The sequence below is a fragment of the Hemicordylus capensis genome, chromosome 2, assembly GCF_027244095.1.
Source record: "Hemicordylus capensis ecotype Gifberg chromosome 2, rHemCap1.1.pri, whole genome shotgun sequence".
Taxonomy (NCBI): domain Eukaryota; kingdom Metazoa; phylum Chordata; class Lepidosauria; order Squamata; family Cordylidae; genus Hemicordylus; species Hemicordylus capensis.
The window spans coordinates 199,010,828-199,024,285 of NC_069658.1; the positions used below are offsets into that span (position 1 = coordinate 199,010,828).

General features: G+C 46.4%; 1 protein-coding gene across 5 annotated transcripts in view; it reads right to left on the minus strand.

Moving 5' to 3' along the window:
* The window catches only part of LOC128346611 (retinol dehydrogenase 16-like), a 37,903-nt gene that overhangs the window by 9,376 nt on the left and 15,069 nt on the right, over positions 1–13,458 (minus strand). For all 5 annotated transcript variants that reach the window (XR_008317084.1, XM_053300079.1, XM_053300081.1 and 2 more), the window contains exons 3-4: positions 12,357–12,615; positions 3,580–3,743 (exon numbers count right to left, since the gene is read on the minus strand). Coding sequence is in view for 4 of the 5 variants with exons in the window: in XM_053300079.1 (XP_053156054.1) it covers positions 3,580–3,743; positions 12,357–12,615 (423 nt within the window). In the remaining variant the exon portion in view is untranslated. The remainder of the gene's footprint in view (positions 1–3,579; positions 3,744–12,356; positions 12,616–13,458) is intronic.

Genomic DNA, 13,458 nt, shown 5'->3' on the forward strand with positions numbered 1-13,458 from the left:
ATGTCTTTTAAAAGAAGGGCAGGCAAGGAAAGATGATCTGTTTGGGGGGATGCAATAATTCATCCATTCACCCTTTCCCCGCCCCCTTTGCAACTCCCACACTAAGCTTGTACCTTAGGAATAATTGCTTTTGTCTGGGTGGACTGTATTTGTACAAAGAGTGGAAAAGGAAACTGGGGGGGGGGGAGATGTTGGAAGCGGAGCCCCCCAATTCTGCCTCCATGCAAAAGTGTGGAGTGCCTTCTTCAAAATGATGCCTGCCCTTGCAATAAATACACAGTCATGTTGAGAATCTAAGTGTCCTTCAAAATAAGATTTTTATTTTATTTATCTATCATTTTTATACCACCTGATATGTAAATCTCTAGGCAGTGTACAAATCCTTTATTGCAAGAGAATTCAGTTTTGGAATAAAAATTATGTTTTAAAAACTGTATGTTTGTGTGCATATTTTACATATGATGTATATTAGATCAAAATGTTAAGGAGGCCCCACGCATGCTGACTCGCCCCTAGCCCCGGGCCCCCCAGGGACAGCCCTGCATGCCAGTTTCAGTCCCTGCAGTCAGGGCATCTGACCTTTGCATTGCCCCAGGGCATGATTTTGCCTATTTGTATTCCTGACCTGAGCCCATGGTCAAGAGAAGGGAAAAACACAACAGAGGACAGAACACCCCTGAACCTATCCTGGAAACAAACACTATCCTGTTTCCCTAGCTTCCGAGTGGCAACTCTGTGCAGCTTGCCTTTTCACTTTCCTGCTTTCCCCCACGAGGAAATCGACCTGCACAATCTAACCCACAAATGCATCCAACGCACCAATGGACCGGGACCAGTAATACTAACCACCTATCCCTTCTGAATCTCCTTGCTCCCTTCTTTCTTCTCTTTAAGTCTATATCTGGTCCCCTCTCAAGTAAAGCCTTAAGCTGATTTAATTGACAATTCAGACCTTAAGCTAAGACGCCTCTACATGAGACTCGAGTTAATACTGTTAGTTAAGATTTTGTTGCCTCCTGACCTTGCCTAATGCATATTTTTCTCTTCCTGTACCCTGGTTATCCCTAAATACTATTGACAATAGTATCCTTCTGGAATGTCTGAGGGGATCGGGGATGGAAGGCACTGCTTTGCAGTTGTTCTGCTCCTACCTCACGGGCAGATTCCCTAAGGCACACCGTACGAAAGTTCAGATTTTGAAGAACAGTCTCCAAGAGACATCATCTGGAATCTGCCTGTGAGGTAGGAGTGGAACCACTGCAAAGCTGTGCCTTCCACCCCCTATAACGGGGTACAGGAAGAGAATCCCATGTGGTGGCATCTAAAGTATGCTGGAGAAAACAGATTATCTTTTTCAATCTGGCTCTTGACCTGGTTTCGGAACTGAGGCAGTATTGGTGGACAATCTGCAGCAGGAGCAAAGAGCACACAGGTGCTCTTGAACTGTAGGGCAGCTGACCCAGGGATAGGGGTGCAGTCCATTCTGGGTGGTGCAGCACACTCTCTGATATGTTTTCTAATCCCTGCTAACTGGGAAAAGAGGCACTTTTTTAACATGGTGATTCTTATTTTAGAAGGGGAAGAGTAATTGTCCCTATCCACCCCCAGCAGAGTACCTCCAGTGACTGTTGCTGGTGTCTGTTATGTTTCTTTTTAGATTGTGAGCCCTTTGGGTACTGGGAGCCATTTTATTTTTTATTTCTCTATGTAAACTTCTTTGGAAACATTTGTTGAAAAGCAGGATATAAATATTTGTTGTTGTTGGAGAAGGTAGATCTGGCCACTGTTACACATGCCTTAGTTATGTCATGGCTGGATTACTGTAACGTGCTCTGAGTGGGGCTGCCCTTGAAGAATATTCGGAAACTGCAGCTAGTGCAAAATGTGGCAGCTAGGATGTTATCCAGAGCTGCCAGCTGGGACCATATTACCCCCGTTTTGAAAGAACTGCACTGGCTACCAGTTTGTTTCTGGGTCCAATTCAAGGTGCTGGTTTTGACCTTTAAAGCCCTTAACGTTTTGGGGCCGGGATACCTGAGGGACCGCCTGCTCCCAAGAGTTGCTGCCCGATTGACGAGGTCATCTGAGGGGGCTCTGCTCTGGGTGCCGACAATGAGGGAGGTGCGGCTGTCGTGCACGTGGGACAAGGCCTTCTCTGTTGCTGCCCCCAGGCTCTGGAATGCTCTCCCAGTGGCTATTTGCTCCTCGGTCTCACATCCATTTTTAAACCTTGGCTTTTTACCCAGGCTTTTATATGATTGTCTCTACTGCTGCTTCTTTGTATTTTGTACAGTTCTTATGCTTGTATTTTAAATCTTTTTAGTCAGATTTGTTTTATATTTTAGCTTAATATTTTAATTGTGTCATTTTTATAATCTTGTTTTTAATGTTTGTGTGAACAACCTTGGGAATGTTTTAATGAAAGGCAGTATACAAATTTAACGATAGATAGATGGGCAGCCAGATGGGCGGCTGGGCGGGCGGGCAGCCAGCCAGATGGGCAGCCAGATGGGCGGGAAGCCAGCCAGATGGGCAGCCAGATGGGCGGGCGGGCAGATGGGCGGGCGGGCAGATGGGCGGGCGGGCAGATGGGCGGGCGGGCGGGCAGCCAGCCAGCCAGCCAGATGGGCAGCCAGATGGGCAGGCAGGCAAGCAGGCAGGGTAAAATACCTCCACTGGGCTGCAGTAAAGCCACAGCAACTCAGTGCGGGTGGAAGAAATGTCTTGCCTCATTCCTCTAAGCCTCTTCACATTATGGCTATCTTTTGGAGATCTTATTCAAATAGGGGTTTTGAGGAGGAAAGAAAGCACATTCTGTGCACATTACTACCTACAGATCAGGTGTGCTGGCAGCTCCATTCTGTGTCAGTCCCCCACCAGTCATCAGAATTGCACCCCTAGATCAGACCAAAGGTCTATCAAGTCCCAACTTTCATTGTATTTCTTAAGAATTTGTTTTCCAGTCATAGCAATATTATGCATATTCAAGGCTTAGGTGTGTATCCCAGGAACCCGTTGGGCAAGCACAAAATTTTGATCCTGTCTCTGCATCCTGAACAGGTGAGCTTTCATTTTTAGTTAAAAGGCCCTGATGACTGCTTGCAAGGCTGTGGACAAATGCCTGGCAAAATGTCTTTTAAGAATGTGTGCCGGGGTGCACGTGTGCATGCATATAGTACACAGGATTTCTAATGGCAGGGACAGGGCATCATTCCTCCTAGTGGTTCTTTGCCTCTTCAACTCATAGAAGCACAACTGGCAGATGAGAATTTGCACAGACTTATTTTTTTTGTTTGATGCAGAGTTTCATTTGTTTTCTAGCTCAGGGTGCGCATAACATGCTTAGTTGCTTGAGGCTACAACTTTATGCACACTGACTTGGATGCCAAGTCCCACTGGCAGTCAAATGAACATGCACAGAACTGGGCCACAGATCTGGCTAGAGAAGCTGGATGATGTTGCAGAATAGACAGTGTCCCAATCAGTGATGTTTGATGATGACTTGATTTTCAAACATACAGATTTTGATCCCAAAGCAAGTGGGATCAAAATTCAAGCCAAGAGGAGGGTGCCACTTACATTTCTGCAGGTAAGCCTCGCTGTACGCTTGCTTGGTCTCCTTTGGGAGCCGCTCCCAGGAGCCATGGAAGTTGTCCAAGATGAGCTTTTCATTCGTGATCATGGTTTGGAAGTAGCCTGGCTCGATTATACAGACCTTCACTCCAAAGCAGGACATCTCGCGCCTGAGAACAGGAAGAACAGCATCATGTCCTTCAGCCCCTGGGATAGGAGTGTGCTTCAAGGAAAGTTTGCAATTTCAAAAGAGCCCACCTAGGCCAGACTAAGGCACCACAAACCCAGCATCTTGTTCTGAACAGCAACCTCATGGCAGTCCCTGGGTGTTCACAAGCAGGGCATGAACTTTTCTTGTCTGTTTGTCCCCAGCAATTGGTATTTAAAGGAATGACCTCTGGATTAGATCGGAAAATTCTCTTTGGGTGTCATTGTTGGAGATCCAGATGGCATCGACCTTTTGCACCAGTATAGCCCTAATGACCACTGGGGGCATTTGGAGTTGCGATAGATAGTTAGGGTCTCCTTCTCTTTCCTGTTTATCTCTGTCTCTATGACCCCTCTATGGAAAGAATGTACTCAGGAAGTTCCTGGGAATGACTTCCTCCTCCTCCTTCCCAGAATGCTTCTAGCTTGCTCTCTCTCTGAGCACCATGCTTCATGAGACTTCTCTCTGACCTACATGTAGCCAAAAGTTAGATATAGGTCTTTTCCTATCATCATGTACTTCTGAATAAAATAGATTAGTTTAACCTTATATGAATCTCCATGCTTATCATTTACAAGCTGTTGCCCCAGAAACCCTGTTAACTTCTGTTGTAATGGGAGTGAATTAGCTCCTGAAACACTTTGCTATATAAGTAATTACCCGCAACAGTCATTGCTAATAGGCACTGACAGACCATATCCAACCTGGGCCCCAGTTCACAAAGGACTGCCTGTTCCCAATTGAATGGAACAGTCATTAAAATTGCATTTTAATTGCATTGAAAGCCAGCGTGGTGTAGTGGTTAGAGTGCTGGACTAGGACCGGGGAGACCCAAGTTCAAATCCCCATTCAGCCATGAAACTAGCTGGGTGACTCTGGGCCAGTCACTTCTCTCTCAACCTAACCTACTTCACAGGGTTGTTGTGAAAAAGAAACTCAAGTATGTAGTACACCGCTCTGGGCTCCTTGGAGGTAGAACGGGATATAAACAACAACAACAACAATAATAATAAAAATAATAATAAAAACAGAAGCAATAGAACTGCCCAATGGAAGCAAGATCAAGAACCTGGAAGAGAAAGAACCTTACAAATACTTGGGCATTCTCCAGGCTGATAACGTCACACACACTGAAGTTAAAAGAAAAATTGGAAGTGAATACATCAGGAGAGTCAGAAAAATCCTCAAGTCCAAACTCAATGGCAGGAACATCATACAAGCCATAAACACCTGGGCTATACCTGTTATTAGATACACTGCAGGAATAATAGACTGGACCCAGGCAGAGCTAGAGTTGCTAGATCGTAAGACCAGGAAAATCATGACCATCAATCATGCTCTGCACCCCCGCAGTGATGTAGATGGGCTCTACCTCCCTCGCAGCTCAGGTGGAAGAGGAATGCTGCAAGTCCATCAAACAGTAGAGGAGGAGAAAAGAGGCCTTGAAGAATATATAAGGGACAGTGAAGAAGATGCACTTCAATGGTCAAGAACGCGAAACTATTCAACACCAATGAAACAAAACAGGCCTACAAGAAAGAACAAGTCAAGAACCAAGCAGAAAAATTGAGAAATAAGCCACTGCATGGTCAATATTTACACAAAATAAGTAGAAAATCAGACATCACCAAGACCTGGCAATGGCTTAAGAATGGCAACTTGAAGAAAGAAACAGAGGGTTTAATACTGGCTGCACAAGAACAGGCACTAAGAACAAATGCAATAAGAGCAAAAGTAGAAAAATCCACAACAAACAGCAAGTGCCGCCTTTGTAAAGAAGCAGATGAAACCGTGGACCACCTAATCAGCTGTTGTAAAAAGATCGCACAGACTGACTACAAACAAAGGCATGACAAGGTAGCAGGGATGATACACTGGAACATCTGCAAAAAATACAAGCTACCTGTAGCCAAGAATTGGTGGGACCATAAAATTGAAAAAGTGGTAGAAAATGAAGATGTAAAAATAATATGGGACTTCCGACTACAAACAGACAAACATCTGCCACACAATACACCAGATATCACTGTAGTCGAGAAGAAAGAAACACAAGTCAAAATAATCGACATAGCAATACCAGGGGATAGCGGAATAGAAGAAAAAGAAATAGAAAAAATCACCAAATACAAAGATCTACAAACTGAAATTGAAAGCCTGTGGCAGAAGAAGACCAAAATAATCCCTGTGGTCATTGGCGCCCTGGGTGCAGTTCCAAAAGACCTTGAAGAGCACCTCAACACCATAGGGGCCACAGAAATCACCATCAGCCAATTACAAAAAGCAGCTTTACTGGGAACAGCCTATATTCTGCGACGATATCTATAACCATTGACAATAAAATTCTGGCATCCCAGGTCCTTGGGAAGGACTCGATGTCTGGATAAAACAAACCAGTCAATAACACCTGTCTGACTGTGTAAACAAGTAATAATAATAATAATAATAATAATAATAATAAGTAAATTTAAAATACACAGAAATCAACGCAGCTATTCCACCCATCAGAGAATTAGAGGGAAGCCAACCATAGACCAAAGGCCTGAGTAAAGTTTTATTATTAAAATCTTCTCTGAAAGACTGAGAGGGAGGAAGCCAGGAGGATCTCATTGAACAGAATTTGCTCTCAGATGAGACTTGCAATCTTCATTGTGGTGAGGGACAATGGAGAATTATCCACAGAGAATTGTGAGGGATAACGTTTTCCCCAGTGTATAACTGGCAGAGGCTCTTCTTAGCAAACAGTTGACCTGTGTAGGCACACAACAAGCCAGCATACCTCCAGAGATGCAACCACATTCACAAAGGGAAGCACTATCATCTGTGTTTGGCTTGGGTGGACAGAAGACGTTGGTATTGTATGTAATCAGGGAGTCTATGCCCGGGACAGCTGACAAGAACCCAAGCACAAGATGTGATGGTGGTGGGAGACTAGCCTGCAGAAGGCACTTGACCAGCTCCCAAACCTAGGATGGCTGACTTTAGGTCAGTCAGAGAGTATCCTTTCATCTACAATGCTAAGAACTGAGATGTTGAAGTATGGATCCTCATTCATGTGTGGCTTGGTGTTCATTTTTTAGCTGAGAACTCACATTCTCAGTGAGCCTTGCAGCCACAGAAGTCACCACTGCACTCCACTGGAGTGAAATGTGAAATTATTGTCGGTTCTTTGGCCAGAAAAGTCTGACGAGGCATCCAATGGGACTACTTAGGAGTAGAATGTTCTACTCATGTGTAAAAAGTGACTTCCAGATGGTGGTTTGGAAAAAGAAAAGAAAAATACGCCTTGCCTTCTCCCTGCCCCAGAGCAAGTGAGATAAATCCCTCTGACACTATTCACAGGATTGCTCAAAACTGGGCTGTGCTCCCTGAGTGCAGTTTCGAGCAATTATGAGAACCACCGGGCTTGTGGGTGAGCCCGGTGATTCTTTGGCAGCCAGCCCGCCTAACTACCCCCTCACCCTAAATGAGGTTAACAGAGCGAGAGCTACATTAACCTTGTTCAATTGATTGTGTTGGGGTGCGGGGAGGACCCCAGGAAGGCACCGCACACTCATGCAGTGCCTTCCTGGGGTTCGGGGGGCTAGGGGACCACGCAGCAGCGCTCCCCTTCCCTTGGAGCTCCTGATGGAGCTGCGGCCAGGCCCAGGAGTGCCCAACTGGAGCAGCCGCTCGGCTGATCCAGCCACCCAGCAATGAGCGACTGCTCATGTGTGGGGGAGAGCAGGCTAAGCCTTCAGCAATCACGCGAAGTGCCTTCTTAAAGCCCTCAAAAGATGCCAGGAAGCTGTCTGGAAACACGAATAGAGGCTGGATAGAAAGCCAAGCCAATCCCAGTTTCTTCCCCTGATCTAGTCTTAAACCATCCTGGCTGACCTGGATCCTTCTGCATGTAAGCATGCAGATGTTCTGCCACTGAGCTATGACTCCATAAGGGGAATGTCTTACAGCATTCACAGGTAGTCACCCATCCAAATGCAACCCAAGGTGGACCCTGTTGAGCAAAGGGCCACTACTACAAGATCAGCTCTTCTCATGGAAACATCTACATAGTCCTACAGATAAAAGGGCCAAGGTGTGGAAGTGACGGAAGCAGTCTTCATGTGTTTTATGTCTAAATGTGCACCTTATTGACACAAGCAAGTATGGCCCCCATGTTTTGGTGATGAGCACATATCCTCTTTTCTCTCCTGTAACCCCCTTACCCAGCCTGAGGCAGTAGCAGCAGCTCTCCTCCCTGCCAGTTTCGAATTTATCCATTCCACCGGCCTTTTGAAACTGAGGTTCGAGCACAGGTTTGGTGCCACAGGGAGGGGAGCGGCAAGCGGGAGCTTTAATAAGGAGGAGAGCAGGTCCTTACTGCTTTCTGTCACCCAAAGCAGCTTCTTGCTGGGTCGGTGTGCGTCCCAAGTTCCCACACACAGTGTCCGCACATGTATGGGCGCCATTTACATGGTCAGCATGGTGCTGCTGAACACACAAATGGCACCTGTACATGCACGGACGCCGTGTGTGTGTGTGTGTGTGTGTGTGTGTGTGTGTGTGTGTGTGTGTGTGTGTGTGCTGGCACACGGGTGCTTGGGACATGCGCCACCCCATCAGGAAGCTGCATGGGGTGGCAGAAAGCAGGTAAGGACCTATTCTACATCTCATTGCTCCTTTCCCTGCAGTGCTGAACCTGTGCCCGAACCTCAAGCCAAAGACACTGGCTTGTTCTATCGATGGATGCAGGATTGAGCAAGTCAGTTGGTTCAAATATTTAGGTGTAGTCTTTCAGTTTTCTAAAATACCTGAACCAACTGACTTGCTCAATCCTGCATCCATCAAAAGCACAAGCCAGTGTCTTTGGGCACTTTCCAAACCTCACGATCTTGGTTTTTGTATAGTTAATCCCTTAGCCCAGTTTCGAGATCAGCTCTCCTCATGGAACCAGCTCCTCCTCAAGGACCTTTTGTCGGTCCCTGATTTCCAAGAGGTTCAGGGTGCTAGGAGCAGCGAGGGGGCCGGTTCGGGGTGCTAGGAGCGGCGAGGGGGCCGGTTTGGGGTGCTAGGAGCGGCGAGGGGGCCAGTTCGGGGGCTGCCCCACTTCTCTGGAACTCCCTTCCCCTTCAGATTTGTTTAGCCCCTTCCTTACTTATTTTTAAATCTCTATTGAAGACTTCTTTTTCGCCAGGCTTTTGCCCTGTAGTTTACCTATTTGGTTTTTTTCTTTTTTGTTAGTTACTGTAGTTTTTAATTTAGAATGTAAATTTAATGTTCTCTTGCTTTGCTTGTTTTTGTACACTGCCTAGAGTCTTCAGAGTGGGCGATATATTAAATATTTCTAATAAATAAAATAAAATAATCTGTAGAGCATGCTCCTCGCAATAAAGAGCCAGGGAATTAAGTGTCCTCCTCAGGCCGATTGGTTTTTGGGATAGCATTTAGGCACCACCTGCATTAAGAAGTATTGATACAGGTTTAGAGGCCAATTTTGGGGGGTAGAAACCAGAATTAGCTAAAGGCGACAAGAGAATTTATATAAAAGTTAAATAAGAGTGGTGCTAAAATACAACTTTGCTTAACACCTCTATATGTTAAAATGGCATTGGAGAGATGGCCTGCTGCGGTACACTTGACGTTCAGACAGGCATTCCGATAGGAACTTGACAGAAGAAGAAGTAGACAGTGGTCGACTGTGGAAGCTTTCAGTTTACACCATATTTTTTCCTTTGATATAAGATCAAAGGCAAACTTCAGCATGCAGGACTGTCTTAGATCTTGAGGTGTGTTTTTCTGCCAGATGTTGCAAAATCAAAGCCTGGGATGTAGGAGGGCTCTAAAACCTGCCTGCTCTGGTGCAAGAATATCTTCAGAATCAAACCTGTCCAACAGCTTCCTGTATAGATGTCTTGCATGAATCTTTCAACCTGAAAGCTGCTTTGATCACCCTGATAGATAATGTACGCTGGTTGAAGGGTCAGCGAGTGCAATCCCACTAGTTCTCATGGACTCTTTGGCAAAATACAGTGCCATAGACTGCAGTGGTGTCGTTGCATATTCAGAAGTGCACCCCATAACAGCTCCTGTATCCATGCCCACCCTGACAGCCCCACTCCACACTTGACAGATGCAATTATTCAGGGAGTTCTGTCACAAGAAGTCAAGGATCATTCCCTAACCCTACAGAGCTTGAGCCTTGTGTGGTTCTTCACCCAGAAGAGCAGTCTGGATTGCCAGTCACTAAGGACGGAGGATACTTCTTATAACCCAAGACAGGAAGAATGGTAATAAAATCAACTGAAGTCCAATATTCAGTTATGTAAGCACACTCTTTTCATTTAGAAAGCAAAGGGTTCTGGGTCCCTGCTGAGACCCTTGGGTGGGGTGGGGTGAGTACCAGGACTGCAACCCTACAGCACTACAACTGCTGTAGAGGGACCATGATATCCCTCTAGATATGGTCTCTGGGAAAGGGTGTGTGTGTGGGGGTGGGTGGGTGGGGGTGTGTTGTGGCCACCAGTTTGCATGGTTCCCATTCCTACCTGGAGAAGCAACTGCAGAAGATGGTGATGGAAGACTGCTGCTCAGCCCCCATGGCACTTGTGCTATGGGGTCTCACATCTTCCATGCTTAAAAAAAAAAAAAGTTAACCTCCAGGTGAGGTTACCTGGAGTTCTGGAGCATGGAGCATGGTACACCATTCAGTAGGATGGTGACACCCAGCTCCATTTCACTGGATCCAGGGGAGGCAGCAGAAGCATTGAATCAATATGTGGAATCAGTAAAAGGAACGGATAAAGGTACATAAGCTGAAGGTCAAGAGAGAGGTACCATTGGTAGGTGGTTCATCTGTCCAGGGAATTGTGGCAGGAATCCTGTTCTGGATGAGGCTGCACTGACTGTGGAGGAGCAGTTCACAATTCCCCAGCCACAAGTTACTGTACTGCAACAACTAGAGAGCCAGGGTTGCCTACCTCTGGTCTGCAGGCTCTTTTAGGTCTAGCTGTCATAGGGCACCCGGGTGACCACCGTAGCACAAAGCATTCTTTAGCAGCTGTGGCTCCTCCTGGAAAAGGCCTAGCCACTGTTCTCCTTGCTCTGGTAACTTCCAGGTTAGATTGTTGCAATGCATTTTATGTAGGACTGCCTTAGAAGACTGTTCAGAAGCTGCAGTTTGGAATCCAGCCATCAGACTAGCAGATGGGGCGAAGTATTGGGAACATCTCTCGCTAGTGCTTGAAGAGCTTCACTGTGTTCTGGTCTCATTCTGGACACAATTCGAAGTGCTAGGGCTCACCTTGGAACCTGGATACCTGAAAGAACACCTCCTCTCCAATTTGAGATTGCCTGTGCTCAGAAATGATCATTGGAGGCTCTTCTCCAGAAACCTCCACTGTCTGAGGTGAGCAATGGCAGAAGGGAAGGATCTTCACAGTGGTGGCACCCTATTTGTGGAATAATCTCCTCGGGGAGGCTTACCTGGTTCCTGTTCTGGGTACCATCCTGGTACCAGATAAAGACCTTTTTATTCCTAAGCCTTTTAACCTCAGCTCTGTCAGGATGGTTTACCTGCTATTTGGTCTCTCATATATTTTATGGGTTTGGGTTTTTGTTCTTTGTGTGGGGTTTTTTTGTACACTGTTCATGTGATTTATTGTTAGAGCAGTAGAATTATATGCTGCTCTATACAAATAGAAGAAGAAAGACCATACATTTTGGTGAAAAGAGTTGACAGCACTGCATGGAAAGAGGAACCATTCCTTGTCTCAGGCAAGGACTTAATACAGTATACTTGTATCAGTGTTCCCTCTAAGAGGGATTCCTAGATGTTGTTGACTACAACTCCCATAATCCCCAAGCAAAAGCCATTGCAGTTGGGGATTCTGGGAGTTATAGTCATACACATCTGGGAATCCCTGTTAGAGGGAACACTGCTTGTATCCATTAAACATTACTCTCCAGATGTTTTGAGGAAACAATGGTTTGGTATCACATTTACAAGCAAGTTTTCTTCTTCTTCTAGTCTAACATTTAATCTGGCTTTAGTACAAATGCCTTTCGTATTACCCCACCCTTTCCCTTCTATATCCAGATTTAAGCACTGCAATTTCTTTTTTTAAAAAACCCAAAACCCAAGGCAGACTGATTTCCTTGTTGTGCCTGGCGTTCTTCAGAAAGCCAAGATCACCAAAAGCCTTCTGCACTTCTTGGCCACAGATTTACTTTGTGTTACTTCTAACAGAGGAGAGTTTGCAAGAGCAGTTTGGAAAGGCACCAGATCCAACTAAAAACTTCATGTTGTCATACCTGGATTGACCTCCTTGGCAGGGCTGGTATCGAGGCCAGCCCTTCTGAGCAGCTGCCAAGGGACCATCAACCTCCGAGGAGGAAGGGGAAGGAACTCAGCAGCCACTGCCACCTTTGCCTTCCCTGCAGGGCAAAGGCACCGTGAGGAAGACTGGGCTTCATCCCTTCAGTGTTATACTGGTGCCCATGGCAACAGCAGCTCCTCCTCCCCTTCCCAACCACGGCAGCATATATGGGCGCATATGGAGTCTGTACCAAATGCTATAAGTCATGAATATGCAGCAGTTACCTGAGGCTGTCAGAGAATGCCTGAACCCCGTATTTAGAAGGGCAGTAGCCCCCTCCGAAGAAAGCAATCCGGCCCATTACGCTGGATATGTTGATGATCCTCCCCTTGGCCTTCCTCACCAGAGGCAGCATGTGGATGGTGACATCAATCAGGCCAAGCAAGTTGATGTCCAAGACCTTCTGGAAGTCTCCCTTCGTCAGCCACTCATTAGGGGCCGTTGGGACTGAAATGCCTGCGTTGTTCACTAGTCCCCAGAGCCCTGAGGGAAGAAGACGGTGCGGAGGACAGTGAGGAGAGCTCCCTTCTTATTCTTAACAACAGGTATATGCTGATTTTCAACCAAAGAGATTTTTAAAAGGCAGTTTACATAGTGAGAAGGAATTGATGGCTCTCTGTACGAAAGGGACATAGATGAGACACTCGCAACAGTCCCTGGAGGGATGCTGTGCTGGGGTTGGATAGGGACAGTTTATTTTGTTTTATTTATCATAGATAGATAAGACAGTGTACACACACACACACACACACACACACACACACACACACACACACACACACCTGGGCAGTTTACAAATTAACACACAACCATTAAAATCTTAAATCATATAGAACAAATTAATCAATAAAACTTCAACACATTAGAAACCAAAAGCCTGATAAAAGAATAGCTTAAAGCCAGCCGAGGATGGGGAGGTTCTGACCTATTTATTGCACTCTCCCTCTGCTAAAGGCCAGAAAGCACCTTTTACCCTCTTTACCCACTAGCAAGGGTCCTACAGGCAAACTCCTTGAGCACCCACTCTCTGCACAGGGTTAGGGCCAAGCTAGGGGTAGTGGCAAGAGGCACCTTTAAGCACAAACTAGAAGCAGCTTACCTCCACCCTGGCAGCACCTACAAGCTGCTCCAAGCCGCCCAGCACTCCATGCGGCGGAGGATCGGCTCTGCCACTCAGCTGGCTTCCGCAGAGCCAGTTTCCTTGCTGGTGGCCCAGTGAGTGGCAGGGCCCGATTCCCCCAAACGCAGGGCCAGGCAGCAGCTTGCAGGTGCTGCTGGAGCAGAGGTAAGCACCTTCCAATTCCTGCTTAGAGGTGCCTCTCACCA